We start from the raw sequence: 18,265 nt of genomic DNA on the forward strand, positions 1-18,265 counted from the left end.
GGCGGTTTAGAACGGAGTTGAGGAGGAACTTCTTCACTCAAAGGGTGGTGAATCTCTGGAATTCTCTGCCCGTTGAAGTGGTGGAGGCTGCCTCGCTAAATATTTTTAAGACGCGGGTTGATGGGTTTTTGATAAGCAAGGGGATTAAGGGTTATGGGGAGAGGGCGGGAATGTGGAACTGAGCCACGACAGATCAGCCATGATCTTATTGAATGGCGGGGCAGGCTCGAAGGGCTAGATGGCCTACTCCTGCTCCTATTTCTTACGTTCTTATGTCTTCATTAAAGAAAAACAGCTGTTTATAGGGAATAAATTTATAAATATTATGTTCAATGTTATGGCACTACAAGTTACATTGTGAAACATGTAGATTAATTGTGATACTCAAGGGAATTCATCTACCTGACATATGACACTGCTGGATCTTGTCATATAAAGTATCTGCAACATCAATCAGGTACCTTGTCTCCTGTATTACCTGTGAACAAAATACAAATGATGAAAACACAAATGGAGAGCAGTGCACTTCATTACTTAGGGCACTGCTTTGTTGCTCAATGCAATCATATTCAGTCGCAGTACTTGCAAGTTAAATATTGCTCTTCAATGTGAAATAGAAATGTAATATTTAATTGAACTTAATAGTTATAACAGCATTTATAATTATTTATTTCCTTGGATCACTGAATCATTTACATTGGGAAATTTGTTAAAATTCACTTCTATATTCAGAAATCTCTCTTCCCTCTCTCCTTTCTTGATTGCTAAGGAACCAATTGATTTTTAAAAAGTGCAGTTTGCTAAAGGTATCTTAACAGAACACCCAAAGCATCTGTATATATTTTCAACAGAATACTTACAATAATGGGTATAAACAGAATTATTTTACTTCTATCAACCTCTACACTTCCAATGTATTGCATGGTTAAAATAATCTCCGTAAATGTTATTTAGTGTTTGTTGAATTTGTTGAAAATTTGTTGTATTTGACTGAATCGGAACACGTCCTGAAATCAAAGCTGGTCACTCCAGATACACTAAAATATCTAGAAAGGGTTCTTGGAAGAGATTGTGAGTAAGGTCTTTTAACTGGTAGCTAAAAATCACAAGTATACCACATTACAGTATTTTGTTAAGGCTTTCTGATATAATTAAACAGCAACTGTCCCACATTTACTCGACTTATCTGATGAAGGAGCAGTGCTCCAAAAGCTCATGATATCAAATAAACCTGTTGGACTTTAACCTGGTGTTGAAAGATTTCTTACTGTGCCCATCCCAGTCCAATATCAGCATCTCCACATCACATTTGTTTGTACATTAACCAACACATAAACTCAATAATGAACGATCGATTCAATTTCAGGGAAGTACCATTCATATTCATTATATTGGCACAGCAAATGGCTGTCCAAAGTGCTTAGGAATGTTGCTAACAAACCTGAATTCAGTGAAAATAAAGGCAAGCTCTCAAAATTCCAAGACTGTTTCATGTCTGAATGAAAATATGTATAATTATTTGAGAAGATACTTAATCCTTTTAATCCTCAGCAAAATAGAAAATCCCTTGAAAACCTCATAACGCCTACACATTTACTTCAATTCCAGCCTTCAGTGACTGTCTATGTGGAGTGTGCACATTCTCACTGTGTCTGCCTGGGTTTCCTCCCGGTGCTCCGGTTTCTTTCCACAGTCTAAAGATGTGTGCCTTAGGTGGATTTAGGTCATGCTAAATTGTCCCTTAGTATCCCAAGATGTGTAAGTTAAATGGCTTGGCCATTGTAAATGTGTGGGATTACAGGAATAGGGTGGGGGAGAGAGCCTGGATAAAGTACTCTGACAGAGTTGGTGCAGACTCAATGGGCCAAATGCATTTTTCTGCACTGCAGGGATGCTACAATTCCATGAAATCCTTATTTTAATCTGAGTAAAGTAATTACACTGTCCTACACAGTTTATATCCAGGAATAAGTAATAATACCTACTATAGGATGCAGAATAATAGTTCAGAAGAAATACATATTGCTGATGTATTTGTTCCATAATACATAGAATAAAAATAACATGGAGTATATTCCAGTTGTTAATTTAATTAGCACATGAAGTTGTAAATAATGGCTAATTTAAATCCCAAAGTTTTAAAGTAAAGCTTTTTGCAACACTTAATCCTACAAGCTTTATATTTGTCTGGCACCTAGTACAATATAAAATCCGTACATATATTTTTCCATTATAATACCACATGATTAATACCAAATTATTAGAAAGGAAGACAGGAACAAAATATTTCGCTACAGTTAAAATTCTTCCAAAAGCAAATCAAGCCACGTACATCTTTTCCGAAAAAAGTAAATAAATTGTTGTGATTTGTTTTATCCTTTCCTGAAGTTATTTGACTGATAATCCACTACCAGAGGCAGTAGCAGCTTTCAATATCTTACTGGACCATTCTTCATGTGTCAGCCTAAACACAGACGGGATGAAATTTCTAGGTACAGAGAGGGTATGTTGGCACTTTTTGTGTGTGTGTGTGTGTGTGTGTGTGTGTGTGTGTGTGTGTGTGTGTGTGTATCTGTGTGTTTGTGTTGGCCCCAATTTGCATCACATCCCAATTCCTACCTAAAGTGAGGAAGAGAGACAGGAACATCCTACAAGTAGTCCAGTCATGCAAGTGATGGATTTAGAACTGAATGACAATACGCATCCTAAATTGCATCAACTCTGACAGACACAGAGACCACTCAAATGTTTCTAAAATTACAGGGATTTCACTTAACAGTTGCTGTGCAGCTTCTGACCTTCAGGTAACTTCAATTTTCTGGCAGGCTTTGAAAAATGAACGACAAATCTGCCTAAATTGAGAGGCAGCAGCTCAGTAACTAATGAAACTGACCCGACAGACTAGTTTTAAAATAATCAGAACTGAAAGCCTGATGGTTCTGAGATGAGCTCCCAGTCACTTGAATTAATAGGCTCTCTATTAATTGTTTCCCTTTGTGATTGGACCAGATGGAACACAATACACCCAAAGATGTAGAAATTACAACACAGAATAAACTATTTGGTTCACCCAATCCATTGTGAAATGAAACTACCATTCAAATTTCAATCAATATTACCTATCATCTTCCTGTACTTACATTTCCTCATCCCTTTATCCCCTAAAATTATAGATGTTGTCCTTCGACAGATCTTATCAAGATTTTATATGGCCTGTTCAATATTTAGAATCATAGAAAAACCACAGCACAAACAGGCCCTTCGGCCCACAAGTTGCGCCAATCTTATCTCTACCTACTAGGCTTACCAATAACCCTCAATCCTATTAAGTCCCATGTGCTCATCCAAAAGTCTCTTCGAAGACCCTAACGAATTTGCCTCCACCACCACCGACAGCAGCCGATTCCACTCCTACTCCCCAGCACCTCAAACCTGCGTCCTCTTGTGGCAGCCATTTCAGCCCTGGGAAAAAGCCTCTGAGAGTCCACCTGATCAATACCTCTCATCATCTTATACACCTCTATCAGGTCCCCTCTCATCCTTCGTCTCTCTAAGGAGAAAAGATCGAGCTCTCTCAACCCATCCTCATAAGGCATGCCACCCAATTCAGGTAACATCCTTGTAAATCTCCTCTGCATCTTTTCAATGGCTTCCACATCCTTCCTGTAATGAGGCGACCAGAACTGAGCACAGTACTCCAAGTGGGGTCTGACCAGCGTCTTATACAGCTGCAGCATTATCTCCCGGCTCCTAAACTCAATTCCTCGATTGCTGAAGACCAGTATACCATACGCCTTCTTAACCACATCCTCTAACTGCAAAGCCGATTTGAGAGTCCTATGAACCCGGATCCCAAGATCCTTCCGATTTTCCACACTGCTAAGAGTCTTACCCTTAATATTATATTCCTTCATCCCATTTGACCTGCCAAAATGTACCACTACACATTTATCCGGGTTGAAGTCCATCTGCCACTTCTCCGCCCAGTCTTGCATCCTATCAATGTCACGCTGCAACTTCTGACATCCCTCCAAACTATCCACACACCTCTGACCTTTGTGTCGTCAGCAAACTTACCAACCCATCCCTCCACTTCCTCATCCAGGTCATTTATAAAAATCACAAACAGCAAGAGCCCCAGAACAAATCCCTGGGACACTCCACTAGTGACCAACCTCCATGCAGAAAAAGACCCACCTACAACCACTCTCTGCCTTCTGCAGGCAAGCTAGTTCTGGATCCACAAAGCAACATCCCCTTGGATCCCATGCCCTCTCACTTTCTCAATAAGTCTTGCATGAGGGATCTTATCGAACGCCTTGCTGAAGTCCATATAAACTACATCCACTGCTCTTCCTTCGTCAATGTGTTTGGTCACATTTTCAAAAAAGTCAACCAGGCTCGTAAGACACGATCTGCCTTTAACAAAGCCATGCTGACTACTTTTGATCATACTATACTCCTCTAAATGTTCATAAATCCTGCCTTTCAGGATCTTTTCCATCAACTTACCAAAGACTGAGGTTAGACTCATCGGCCGATAATTTCCTGGGCTATCTCTATTCCCTTTCTTGAATATAGGAACCACATCCGCAATCCTCCAATCCTCCAGAACCTCTCCCGTCTTCATCGATGACACAAAGATCATCACCAGAGACTCTGCAATCTCTTCCCTTGCTTCCCACAATAACCAGGGGTACATCCCATCTGGTCCCGGTGAATTATCTATCTTGGTACTATTCAAAAGCTCCAACACATCTTCTTTCTTAATGTCCACATACGCAAGCTTTTCAGCCCGCTGCAAGCCTGCACTACAACCACCATGATCTTTTTCCACCGTGAATACCAAAGTAAAATATTTATTGAGCACCTCTGCTATTTCTGCTGGTTCTATATAAACTTTCCCACCATCACATTTTATAGGTCCTATTCCTTCACATCTCATCCTTTTACTCTTCACATATTTGTAGAAAGCCTTAGGGTTTTCCTTAATCTTACCTGCCAAGTCCTTCTCATGACCCTTCTGGCTCTCCTAATTTCCTCAAGTTCCTTCCTACAAGCCATATACTCCTCTAGATAGGTAGTGCACTAGAAAGCTTTAGATTGGCTAGGAGGGAGTTGAAGAGGGAGTTAAGAAGGGCTAAAAGAGGACATGAGAAGACTTTGGCTGATAGGATTAAGGAGAATCCTAAGGCATTCTATAGGTATGTCAGGAACAGAAGGTTGGTCAGGGCAAGATTAGGGCCAGTTACAGACAGCAGAGGGAAGTTGTGTGTGGAACCGGAGGAGATTGGAGAAGCATTGAACCAATATTTCTCTTCGGTGTTCACGCAGGGGGACATGAATATAGCTGAGGAGGACACTGGGTTGCAGAGGTGTAAAATAGACAGTATTACGGTTGATAAGGGGGATGTGCTGGATATTCTTGAGGGGCTGAAAATAGATAAGTCCCCTGGTCCGGATGGGATCTACCCTAGGATTCTCTGGGAGGCTAGAGAGGTGATTGCAGAGCCTCTGGCTCTGATCTTCAGGTCGTCATTGGTCTCTGGTGTAGTCCCGGAGGATTGGAGGATAGCGAATGTTGTCCCATTGTTTAAGAAGGGGAACAGAGACTTTGCCGGGAATTATAGACCGGTGAGTCTTACTTCTGTTGTGGGCAAGGTTTTAGAAAAAATTATTAGGGATAGGATTTATAGTTATTTGGAGTGTAATGAATTGATTAGAAATAGTCAGCATGGTTTTGTAGCGGGTAGGTCGTGCCTTACTAACCTTATTGAGTTTTTTGAGAAGGTGACCAAAGAGGTGGATGGGGGCAAGGCAGTTGACGTGGTATATATGGATTTTAGTAAGGCGTTCGATAAGGTTCACCATGGTAGGCTTCTGCAGAAAATGCAGATGTATGGGATTGTGGGTAATCTAAGAAGTTGGATCAGGAATTGGCTATCAGATAGGAGACAGAGGGTGGTGGTTGATGGTAAATATTCATCATGGAGTTCGGTTACGAGTGGTGTGCCTCAGGGATCTGTTTTGGGGCCACTGTTGTTTGTAATCTTTATTAATGATCTGGATGAGGGTATAGTTGGGTGGATTAGTAAATTTGCTGATGACACCAAAGTCGGAGGTGTGGTAGATTGTGAGGAAGGGTGTCATAGTCTGCAGGGAGACTTAGATAGGTTGCAGAGCTGGGCCGAGAGGTGGCGGATGGAATTTAATGCGGAGAAGTGTGAGGTAATTCACTTTGGTAGGAGCAACAGATGTGTCGAGTATAGGGCTAACGGGAGGACTTTGAATAGTGTGGATGAACAGAGGGATCTAGGTGTATGTGTACATAGATCCCTGAAAGTTGGGAATCAAGTAGATAAGGTTGTTAAGAAGGCGTACGGTGTCTTGGCGTTTATTGGTAGGGGGATTGAATTTAGGAGTCGCAGCGTCATGTTGCAACTGTACACAACTCTGGTGCGGCCGCACTTGGAGTACTGTGTGCAGTTCTGGTCCCCACATTACAAGAAGGATGTGGAGGCTTTGGAGAGGGTGCAGAGGAGGTTTACTAGGATGTTGCCTGGTATGGTGGGGAGGTCCTATGAGGAGAGACTGAGGGATTTAGGGTTGTTTTCGTTGGAAAGAAGGCGGCTAAGAGGGGATCTTATTGAAACATATAAGATGATTAGAGGTTTAGATAGGGTGGATAGTGATAGCCTTTTCCCTCGGATGGAGAAAGCTAGCACGAGGGGGCATGGCTTTAAATTAAGGGGGGGTAGCTACAGGACGGATGTCAGGGGTAGGTTCTTTACCCAGCGGGTGGTGAGGGATTGGAATGCCCTGCCTGCTGCAGTTGTAAATGCGCCTAGTTTGGGGGCGTTTAAGAGATCTATGGATAGGTTTATGGACGAAAAGGGATTGGTATAGGCTAGTGGGTCATTGTTTTTGTAACTGGTGGCGCAACATCGTGGGCCAAAGGGCCTGTTCTGCGCTGTAATGTTCTATGTTCTATAGATCCCTAACATTACCTAGCTTCCTGAACCTTCTGTGCGTTTTTCTTTTCTTTTTGGCTGGAGAAAGACTTTTCTTTTCTTTTGTGCATCACAGTTCCTGTAACCTACCATAACCTCCCTGTCTCATCGGAACATTGTCGTGCAGAGCTCCAGACAAACATTCCTTGAAAATCTGCCACCTTACTTTGGCACATTTCCCAGAGAATATCTCCTTTCAATTTACGTCTCTAATTTCCTGCCTGATGGCTTCATATTTCCCCTTACTCCAGATAAACACTTTCTTAGCTTGCCTGATCCTATCTCTTTCCAATGCTAATGTAAAGGAGATAGAGTTATGATCACTATCCCCAAAATGCTCTCCCACCATTGTTGGTGTTTATCATAGAATCATAGAAATCTACAGTGAAGAAAGAGGCCGTTCAGCCCATCGAGTCTGTACCAAACACAATCCCACCCAGGCCCTTTCCCCATATCCCTACATATTTACCCACTAATCCCTCTAACCTATGCATTCCGGGACACTAAGGGCAATTTAGAATGGCCAATCAACCTCGCCTGCACATCTTTGAACTGTGGGACGAAACTGGAGCGCCCGTAGTAAAGCCATGCAGACACAGGGAGAATGTGCAAACTCCACACAGACAGTAACCCGAGCCGGGATTCAAACCCAGGTCCCTGGAGCTGTGAAGCAGCAGTGCTAACCACTGTGCTACTGCGCCACTCAGGTACGTACAGGTGTATATTATACTTGTACACATTAAACCGAAGGTTCGCCTTTCCTCAACTTGAGGTGCTGCTTGTAATATTCTCTAAACCCATAATCCTCAGTCCCTTTGTTATTCCACACGACTGAACCTTGTTAACATCTAGCTCACTGGCTTTATAAATTATATCAGAGGGATTTTTGACATGGGTGAACATATAGGATTAGGTGCAGGTTGGGGGTTAAGTGGGGTAAAATTGCAAGCATATCAGGAGACTGGTTTCAACCTGATAATTTTGGAGTTTACAGAGATGGGTTGGGGGTGGACAATCAACTCCCTCTGCGGTGATGTGTTTCATTTTAAATGCATCAATGAGGATTGTGTTAGTGTTGGCTTGTATTCATGTTTCCCTCTCTCCCTCCTCCTCTAACTAAAAAAAAGGCCACTGTGAGAAGCTGAAAGTTTTGTAAATTATCTTAAATAATTATTTGGTGCTAGGAATGTCAGTTAGTGGAGTTAAATGCTGCACATGAGATGTGGGAGATCCATGATGTTGCCAATGTCTCGGACGACTACATCTGTAGGAAGTGCACCCACTTGCAGCTCCTTACAGACCGCATGGATAGGTTGGATGCACTTAGGAACATGAAGGCAGCGGAAAGGGTCATACATAGGAGCTTTAGAGACAGGGTCACACCCATGGTGTAGGCAGATAGATGGGTGACCGCTAGAAGGGGCAAGCTGTCAGTGTCCCCTGTGGTCGTCCCCGTTTCTAACAAGTATACCGTTTTGGATCCTGTTGGGGGGATGGCCTATCAGGGGATAACAGCAGCAGCAGCCAGAGAAGTGGTACCATGGCTGGCTCAATTGTTAAGCAGGGAGGGACAAAGAGCAATAGTTAGAGGGGATCTATATTTAGGGGTGCAGAAAGACACTTTTGTGGATATGGAAGAGACTCTAGGATGGTATGTTGTCTCCCTGGTGACAGGGTCAAGGATGTCTCCGAATGGGCAGAAAACATTTTAAAGGGAGAAGGTGAACAGCCTGAGGTTGTGGTACATATTGGTACTAATGACATAGGTAGGAAGAGTGGTGAGGCCCTGCAACAGCAGTTCAGGGAGTTAGGTAGAAAGTTAAAAAGCAGGACCTCTAGGGTTGTAATCTCAAGATTACTCCTGTGCCACGTGCCAGTGGCACTAGGAATAGGAAGATAGTGCAGCTCAACAAGTAGCTAAACAGCTGGTGTAGGAGGGAAGATTTCAGATATCTGGACCATTGGGGCAGGTGGAACCTGTACAAGAAAGAATGGGTTGCATCTAAACTGGAAAGGCATAAATATTCTGGCCAGGAGGTTTGCTAGTATCACACCTTAAACTAATTTGGCCAGGGGGTGGGAATCAAAGCAAAAGTATATTAACTGAAGAGGAACCAGACAGCAGGGCCAATAAGACTCAGAGAAAGAGCAGGCAGGGTGTGGTTGCTAATCAAAGAGGGAATGGTAGACTGAAGCACATTTGTTTCAATGCGAGAAGTGTGACAGGTAAGGCAGATGAACTTAGAGCTTGGATTAGTACTTAGAGCTACAATGTTGTTGCTATTACAGAGACTTGGTTAAGGGAAGGACAGGATTGTCAGCTTAATATTGCAGGATGCAAACGTTTCAGGCAGGATAGAAGGGATGTAAAAAGGGTGGGGAAGTTGCATTATTAATGAAGGAGAATATCACAGCTATACTGTGGGAGAACACCTCGGAGGGCTCATACAGAGCGATAATATGGGTAGAGCTCAGGAATAGGAAGGGTGTAGTCACAATGTTGGGGGTTTACTATAGGCCACCCAACAGCCAGAAGGGAGCTAGAGCAACAGATATGTAGGCAGATTTTGGCAAGGTGTAAAAGTAACAGGGTTGTTCTGGTGGGAGATTTTAACTTCCCCGATATTGACTGGGACTCACTTAGTTCTAGGGGTGTGGATTGGACAGAGTTTGTAAGGAGCATCCAGGAGGGCTTCTTGAAACAGTACATAGGTAGTCCAACTAGGGAAAGGGCCATACTGGACCTGGTATTGGGGAATGAGTCCAAACAGGTAGTCGATGTTTCAGTAGGGGAGCAGTTCAGGAACACAGACCACAATTCAGTAAGCTCTAAGGTACTGATGCATAAAGAAAAGTGGAGTCCTCAAGTTAAGATGCTAAACTGGGGAAGACTAAGTACAACAATATTAGACAGGAACAGAAGAATGTAGACTTGGAGCAGATGTTTAAGGGCAAATCAACATCTGGCGTGTGGGAGGCTTTCAAGTGTAAGTTGATAGGGATTCAGGACTGGCACATTCCTGTAAGGATGAAGGATAAGTATGGCAAGTTTTGGGAACCTTGGATAACGAGAGATATTGTGAGCCTAGCCAAAGAAAAAAAGGAAGCATTTGTCAAGGCTTGGAGGATGGGAACACACAACGTAAGTGTGGAATACAAGGAAAGTAGAAAGAAAGTTTAGCTAGGAGTCAAGAGGGGTCATGAAAAATCATTGGCCAGCAGGATTAAGGAAAATCCCAAGGCTTTTTATACATATATAAAGAGCAAGAGGGTGGCCAGGGAGGGGTTGGCCCACTCAAGGACAAGGGAGGAAATCTATACGTGGAGCCAGAGGAAATGGGTGAGGTAATAAAAGAGTACTTTGCGTCAAAGGAAAGGACTTGGTGGATGATGAATCTGGGAAAGGGTGTGTAGATAGTTGAGTCACATTGAGATCGAAAAGGAGGTAGTATTAGAGTTCTGAAGAAACATTAAGGTAGATAAGTCCCCAGGATATGGGATATACCCCAAAATACTGAGGGAGATAAGGGAGGAAATTACTGGGGCCTTACAAGAGATCTTTGTATCCTCACTGGCTAGGTACAGTAAGAAGTCTCACAACACCACAATAAACTCCAAAAGGTTTATTTAGTAGCAAACGCCACTAGCTTTCGGAGCGCTGCTCCTTCATCAGGTGAGTGGGAGATCTGTTCACAAACAGGGCATATAAGGGCACAAACTCAATTTACAGCATAATGATTGTAGTATGAGTCTTTATAGCTAATCAAGTATTAAAGGTACAGACAATGTGAATGGAGAGAGCTTTAAGCACAGGTTAAAGAGATGCGTATTGTCTTCAGACAGGACAGTAAGTGAGATTTTGCAAGTCTAGGCAAATTGTGGGGGTTACAGGTAGTGTGACATGACCCAAAATCCCGGTTGAGGCCGTCCTCATGTGTGCAGAACTTGGCTATCAGTTTCTGCTCAGCGACTCTGTGCTGTCATGTGTCATGAAGGCTGCCTTGGAGAACGCTTACCCGAAGATCAGAGGCTGAATGCCTGTGACTGCTGAAGTGTTCCCCTTCAGGAAGAGAACAGTTTTGCCTGGTGATTGTCGAGCGGTGTTCATTCATCTGTTGTCGTAGCATCTGCATGGTCTCCCCAGTGTACCATGTCTCGGGACATTCTTACCTGCAGCGTATCAGGTAGACAACATTGGCCGAGTTGCAAAAGTATCTACCGTATACCTGGTGGATAGTATTCTCACGTAAGATGATGGCATCCATGTCGATGATCCGGCATGTCTTGCAGAGAGTGCTGTGGCAGGGTTGTGTAGTGTCGTGATCATTGTCCTCCTGAAGGCTGGGTAGTTTGCTGCGGACAATGGTCTGTTTGACGTTGTGCGGTTGTTTGAAGGCAAAAAGTGGGGGTGTGGGGATGGGCTTGGAGAGATGTTCATCTTCATCAATGACATGTTGAAGGCTCCGGAAGAGATTTCATAGCTTCTCAGCTCTGGGGAAGTACAGGACAATGAAGGGTACTCTGTCCACCGTGTCCCATGTTTGTCTTCTGATGAGGTTGCTGCGGTTTTTCACTGTGGCGTGTCGGAACTGTCGATTGATGAACTGAGCGCCATATCCTGTTCTTATGAGGGCATCTTTTAGCATCTGGAGGTGTCTGTTGTGATCCTCCTCATCTGAGCAGATCCTGTGTATACAGAGGGCTTGTCCATAGGGGATGGCTTCCTTAATGTGGTTAGGGTGGAAGCTGGAGAAATGGAGCATTGTGAGGTTATCCGTGGGCTTGTGGTACAGTGAGGTGCTGAGCTGACCGTGGACTTGTGGTACAGTGAGGTGCTAAGCAGACTTAAATGGAGATGCGCATGTCCAAGAATGCAACCGATTCCGGACAGTAGTCCATGGTGAGTCTGATGGTGGGATGGAACTTGTTGGTGTCATCGTATAGTTGTTTCAGTAACTGTTCGCCAAGAGTCCAAAGGAAGAAAATGTCATAGATATATCTAGTGTATAGCATCAGTTGAAGGTCCTGTGCAGTGAAGAAGTCTTATTCAAACCTGTGCGTGGCGTATTGAGGTGTGAATTTGGTCCCCACGGCTGTTCCGTGCATCTGGATGAAGAACTGGTTGTTGAAGCTGAAGACATTGTGGTCCAAGATGAAGCTGATGAGTTGTAAAATTGTATCTAGAAAGTGGCCGTTGTTAGCGTTGAGTAATGAGGCAGTTGCAGCAACGCCATCATTGTAGGGGATGCTAGTGTAGAGCGCCGAGACATCCATTGTGACGAGAAGTGCTCCTGGTTTGTACTCGTTAGAGTTTAGAAGAATGAGGGGAGATCTCATTGAGACGTATAAGATGATGAATGGGATGGATAGGATAGAGGTGGAGAGACTCTTCCCACTCAGAAAGGACAGTAGGACTAGGGGGCACAGCCTCAAGATAAAGGGGGGGTGGTTTAGAACGGAGTTGAAGAGGAACTTCTTCACTCAAAGGGTGGTGAATCTCTGGAATTCTCTGCCCGTTGAAGTGGTGGAGGCTACCTCACTAAATATTTTTAAGACGCAGGTTGATGGGTTTTTGATAAGAGAGGGGATTAAGGGTTATGGGGAGAGGGCGGGAATGTGGAACTGAGCCACGACAGATCAGCCATGATCTTATTGAATGGCAGGGCAGGCTCGAAGGGCTAGTTGGCCTACTCCTGCTCCTATTTCTTATGTTCTTATGGTTCAACTACTCCATGTGTGCTGAGTTTCTGTAGGAAGTCCTTAGTGTCACGACAAAAGCTGGGGGTTCTTTCTACAATTGGTTTCAGGATGCCCTCGACAGAGCTGGAGAGGTTCCCGCACAGGATGCCATTGCCCGGTATGATGGGACGGCCGGGTGTGTTTGCCTTGTGTATCTTTGGGAGGCAGTAGAGATCTCTAACATGGGGAGTATGTGGATGAAAGCACGGAGGGTGCTGTGAAGGTTCAGATCAAAGGTCTTGATCAGAGTGTTGAGTTGACAGGTGTGTTCTTTGGTCAGATCTGGAGGTAACTGTAGTGTTCCTTGTTGTTCAGTTGTCGGTACACTTCTTTGCAGTAATCTGTTCTGTTCAGTATGACGATGACCCCTCCTTTGTTGGCTTGATGACAGTGTTGATGTTGGTCTTGAGAGCATGGATGGCATTGTGTTGTGCTTGGATGATGTTCGGGGCTGTCTTGGGAGTGCGGCTGATGAATTTGGTGTTGACGTACCTCTTGATGGCTTGGGCATACATGTCAAGTCGAGGGCAGTGGCCTTCTGGAGGAGTCCAATTCAACATTTTCCTCTTTGGTTGCTGCACTGCGGATCTCTCTATTGGCTGTTCCGGTTCATTGGTTGTCTCGTTGTGTTTCTGTTGGCCTCTTGGCGTTTGTGGAAGAACTCCCACAGCCTCATTCACCTGATGAAATCCTCTGTGTCTACTGCGAGACTGATGGGGTCTATTTTGATGGTGGGGCAAAAATTGACCCTCGGCTGCGAACTTCGATTTCATCTGGTTGAAGTGTGAAGTCCGACAAGTTGACAATGGACTTCCCTGTGGTGGGACTGTTTTCTACTGTGGTACCGGGGGAGGCTTGGTTGCTGCTGGTAGAGATGCCAAGTTTCTCAGGTTTCCTGTTCTTGGTGTGCCTGTAGATGATGTAGTTCCTTTGTCTCGTCTGTTTGGCAGAATTTCGCAGCTGGTCAGCGTTCTGAGTGCAATTTGAGAATATGAATTCCATCTTGGTTTCCAGGATGCGGCGTTTGCTGCAGAGCTGGTGTTTGAGGTGGCTGAGGAGTGTGAGAGAGATGCGACAGCAAAGTCGCTGTCAGCGTAGTCTGTGTTATAGGTTGACCTGAGCGGTCTGTGGCCCTTTAGGTATCTTGTCTGCTTTCTTGCATCTTTGTAGAAACTTGATGTCTGTGTTGATATGCGCGATCTTCTTGGAGATCCTCTCCATTTGGAGCCGGCAGTTTGTGGTGTTGACGGTAGTCATGATGTGGAGATGCCGGCGTTGGATTGGGGTAAACACAGCAAGAAGTCTCACAACACAAAGTCAACAGGTTTATTTGGTAGGAAACGCCACTAACTATCGGAGGGCTGCTCCTTTGTCAGGTGAATGGGAGTTCTGTTCACAAACAGGGCGGAGAAAGAGACAAACTCAATTTACACGAATAATGATTGGAATGTGAGTCTTTACAGGTAATCAAGTCTTAAAGGTACAGACAATGTGAGTGGAGAGAGCATTAAGCACAGGTTAAAGAGATGTGTATTGTCTCCAGACAGGAAAGTTAGTGAGATTTTGCAAGTCCAGGCAAGTTGTGGGAGTTACGGATAGTGTGACACGAACCCAAGATCCTGGTTGAGGCCATCCTCATGTGTGCGGAATTTGGCTATCAGTCTCTGCCCGTGATCCCTGAAGTGTTCCCCAACAGGAAGAGAAGTCTTTTTTGGTGATTGTTGAGCGGTGTTCATTCATCCATTGTTGTAGCATTTGCATGGTCTCCCCAATGTACCATATCTCAGGACATCCTTTCCTGCAGCATATCAGGTAGACAACATTGGCCAAGTTGCAAGAGTATGTACCATGTATCTGGTGAATGGTATTCTCACGTGAGATGATGGCATCCATGTCGATGATCCCGCACATCTTGCAGAGGTTGCTGTGGCAGTCACTGTGTCACGGTCACTGTTCTCCTGAAGATTGGGTAGTTTGCTGCAGACAGGGTAGGTCCCAGAGGATTGGAGAATAGCCAATGTTGTTTCTTTGTTTAAGACGGGTAACAAGAATAATCCAGGTAATTACAGGCCCGTAAGCCTTAAGTCATTCGTAGGGAAATTATTGGACAGGATTCTTTGAGACAGCATTTACTCCCACTTTGAAACAAGTGGACATGTTAGCGAGAGGCAACATGGTTTTGTGAAGGGGAGGTCATGTTTCACGAACTTGATTGAGTTTTTCAAGGAAGCGACAAAGGTGATTGAAGATAGGGCAGTGCATGTTATCTATATGGACTTAGTAAGGCCTTTGACAAGGTCCCTCATGGCAGACTGATGCAGAAGATGAAGCTGCATGGGACCAGAGGTGAGCTGGCAAGGTGGATACAGAACTGGCTCGGGTCACAGAAGACAGAGGGTAGCAGTGAAAGGGTGCATTTCTGAATGGAAGGCTGTGACAAGTGGTGTTCCTCAGGGATCAGTGCTGGCACCTTTGTAATATATGTAGATGATTTCGAGGAAAATGTAACTGGATTGATTTTACGGACAACACAAAGATTGACAGATTTGCGGATAGCGATGAGGATCATCAGAAGAAACAGCAGGATATAGATCGGTTGGAGGCTTGGGCACAGAGATGGCAGATGGAGTTTAATTCAGACAAATGTGAGGTAATGTACTTTGGAAGGTCTGATACAGATAGGAAATATGCAGTAAATGGCAGAATCCTTAACAGTATTGATAGGCAGAGTGATCTGGGTGTACAGGTACACAGGTCACTGAAAGTGGCAATGCAGGTGGAGAAGGTAGTCAAAAAGGCATACGGCATGCTTGCCTTCATTGGCCAGGGCACTGAGTTTAAAAATTAGCAAGTCATGTTACAGCTTTATAGAATCTTAGTTAAGCCATATTTGGAATATAATGTTCAATTCACTACCAGAAAAATGTGAAGGCTTTGAAGAAGGTATAGAAAAGATTTACCAGGATGTTGCCTGGTATGGTGGGCATTAACTATGAGGAGAGTTTGGAGAAACTTGGTTTGAACTCACTGGAATGACAGAGGATTGAGGGGTGACCTGATAGAAGTCTACAAGATTATGAGGGGCATGAACAGAGTGGGTAGTCAGAAGCTTTTGCCCAGAGTGGAAGAGTCAATTACTAAGGGGCATAGTTTAAGGTGCGAGGGGCAATGTTTAAAGGAAATGTACAAGGCAATTGTTTACACAGAGGGTGGTGGGTGCCTGGAACCCACTGCCAAGGGAGGTAGTGGAAGCAGATACGATAGTGAGTTTTAAGCAGCGTCTGGATAATTACATGAATAGGATGGGAATAGGGGGATATGGTCCCCGGAAGAGTAGGGGGTTTTAGTTCAGGTGGGCAGCATGGTGGGCGCAGGCTTGGAGGGGCAAAGGGCCTGTTTCTATGCTGTAATTTTCATTGCTCTTTGTTATTTGTTCTTTAAGGCTGACAGTCTCTGATTTAACCTGATTTACAGGTTTTACTCTGGGTGGTGTGCTTTCCCGAGCCTTTAGAAAAATGGCAGTTGAAGTAAGTGGAACATAAGAAATAGGAGCAAGAGTAGATGATTTGGCCCCTTTGAGCCTACTCTTCCATTCAATGAGATCATGGCTGATTTGATTATGGCTTAAAATTCAATTTTTTGTCTGTAACCTATAACCTTTGACTCCCTTAATGGATCATAATACTGTCAAACTCACTTTTGAATATATTCAGTGACGTAGCCTCCACTTTACTCTCTGGGGTTGTGAGTACCAAAGAGAGATTAAATTCTAATGCTTCTTTGATAATGAATTCCAGCAATTTCCCAATTATAGATATGAGGCAAACTTGGCTATAGTTTCCTGCTCTTTATCTCAATCCTTTCTTGAAAAGAGATTTGTGGTTTTCCAGTTTGCTGGGATCGTTCCAGAAGTCAATGAATTTTAGAAAATTACAACCAATGCATCTTTGTAGCCATTTCTTTTAAGACCCAAGGATGCAGGCCAGCAGGTCCCAGGACCCAGGAGAGGGAGGTGCAAACTGTGCCAAACACCAGCACATGAGGCTACAGGATGTTTTAAAAGGAGTTTTGAATCGTCCACACTGAACTGCCAGAGCTTTGAACTGGGAGCAGCAGTAGGCAATTCAGCGCCTTGAACTTGTTCTGCAATTTAATATGATCATAGTTGATCTCATCTTGGCCTCAACTCTACTTTGTTGCCTATTTACCATAGCCTTTCAAACCGATACTAGTCAAAAATCTGTCCACCTCTTCCTTAAATTTACTTAACGTCCTGGCATCTACCACGCTCTGGGATAGTGAATTCCACAGACTCATGACCCTTTGAGAGAAGTAATTTCTCCTCATACCTTTTTAAAATCTACTGACCTTTATCCTAAAACTATGACCCCTTGTTCTAGATTGTCCCACAAGAATTGTTAAATCACTGAATCCCTACAGTGCAAAAAGAGGCCATTCAGCCCACTGAGCCTGAAACAACAACGATTCCACCCAGTCCCCATCCCCGTAGCCCCACACATTTACCCTGCTAATCCCCCTGACACTAAGTAACCTAACCTGCACAACTTTGGAGTGTGTGAGAAAACCAAGCACCCCAGGGAAACCCACGCAGACAGGGGAGAAAGTGCACATAGACAGTCCAGCCCAAGTCTGGAATAGAACCAGGATCTCTGGCAGTGTGGCTCAGCAGTGCTAACCACTGTGCCACCGTGTCAAGGAAATAGCATCTCCATGTCAACTTTGTCAATATCCCTTATCATCTTGTATACCTCCTCTCGTTCTTCCAAACTCTAAGGAGTATAGGCCTAATCTCTCTTCATAAGTCAAATCCCTTATCTCTGGAATCAATCCAATGAGCTTCCTCTGAACTGCCTCCAATGGCAAGATTTTAGAGTCCATTATTAAAGATGAGATCGTCAAGTACTTGGAAAGTACATGATAAAGTAGGACTGAGTCAGCACAGCTTTGTCAAGGGGAGGTCATGTCTGACAAATCTGTTAGGATTCCTTGAGGAGGTAACAAGGAAGTTAGATAAAGGAGAACAAATGGATGTGATTTGTTTAGATTTCCAGAAGGCCTTTGATAAAGTGCCGCATAGGAGACTGTTAAATTAGTTAAATGACCATGATGTTAAGTGTAAGATCCTGGCATAGATAGAGGATTGGCTGACTCGCAGAGGCAGAGAGTGGGGATAAAGGGGTCTTATTCAGGATGGCAGCTGGTGACCAGTGGTGTGTGTCTCAGGGATCAGTGCTGAGACCACAATTTTTCACAACATACATTAACTATTTGGAAGAAGGAACTGAAGGCACTGTTGCTAAGTTTGCAGATGATACAAAAATATGTAGAAGGACAGGTAGTATTGAGGAAACAGCGGGGGCTGCAGAAGGACATGGACAGATTAGGAGAGTGGGCAAAGAAGTGGCAGATGAATACAATGTGGAAAAGTATGAGTTTATACACTTTGGAAGGAGGAATAGAGGCATAGACTACTTTCCAAATGGGACAATGCTTAG

General features: G+C 44.0%; 1 protein-coding gene across 1 annotated transcript in view; it reads right to left on the reverse strand.

Moving 5' to 3' along the window:
- The window catches only part of LOC145349988 (inactive phospholipase C-like protein 1), a 389,665-nt gene that overhangs the window by 44,887 nt on the left and 326,513 nt on the right, over positions 1 to 18,265 (reverse strand). Inside the window, exon 4 of the mRNA XM_080198775.1 lies at positions 403 to 478. Coding sequence (XP_080054901.1) covers positions 403 to 478 — 76 coding nt within the window. The remainder of the gene's footprint in view (positions 1 to 402; positions 479 to 18,265) is intronic.

The sequence above is a fragment of the Carcharhinus amblyrhynchos genome, chromosome 11, assembly GCF_965287045.1.
Source record: "Carcharhinus amblyrhynchos chromosome 11, sCarAmb.v2.hapA, whole genome shotgun sequence".
In the NCBI taxonomy this organism is placed as follows: Eukaryota; Metazoa; Chordata; class Chondrichthyes; order Carcharhiniformes; family Carcharhinidae; genus Carcharhinus; species Carcharhinus amblyrhynchos.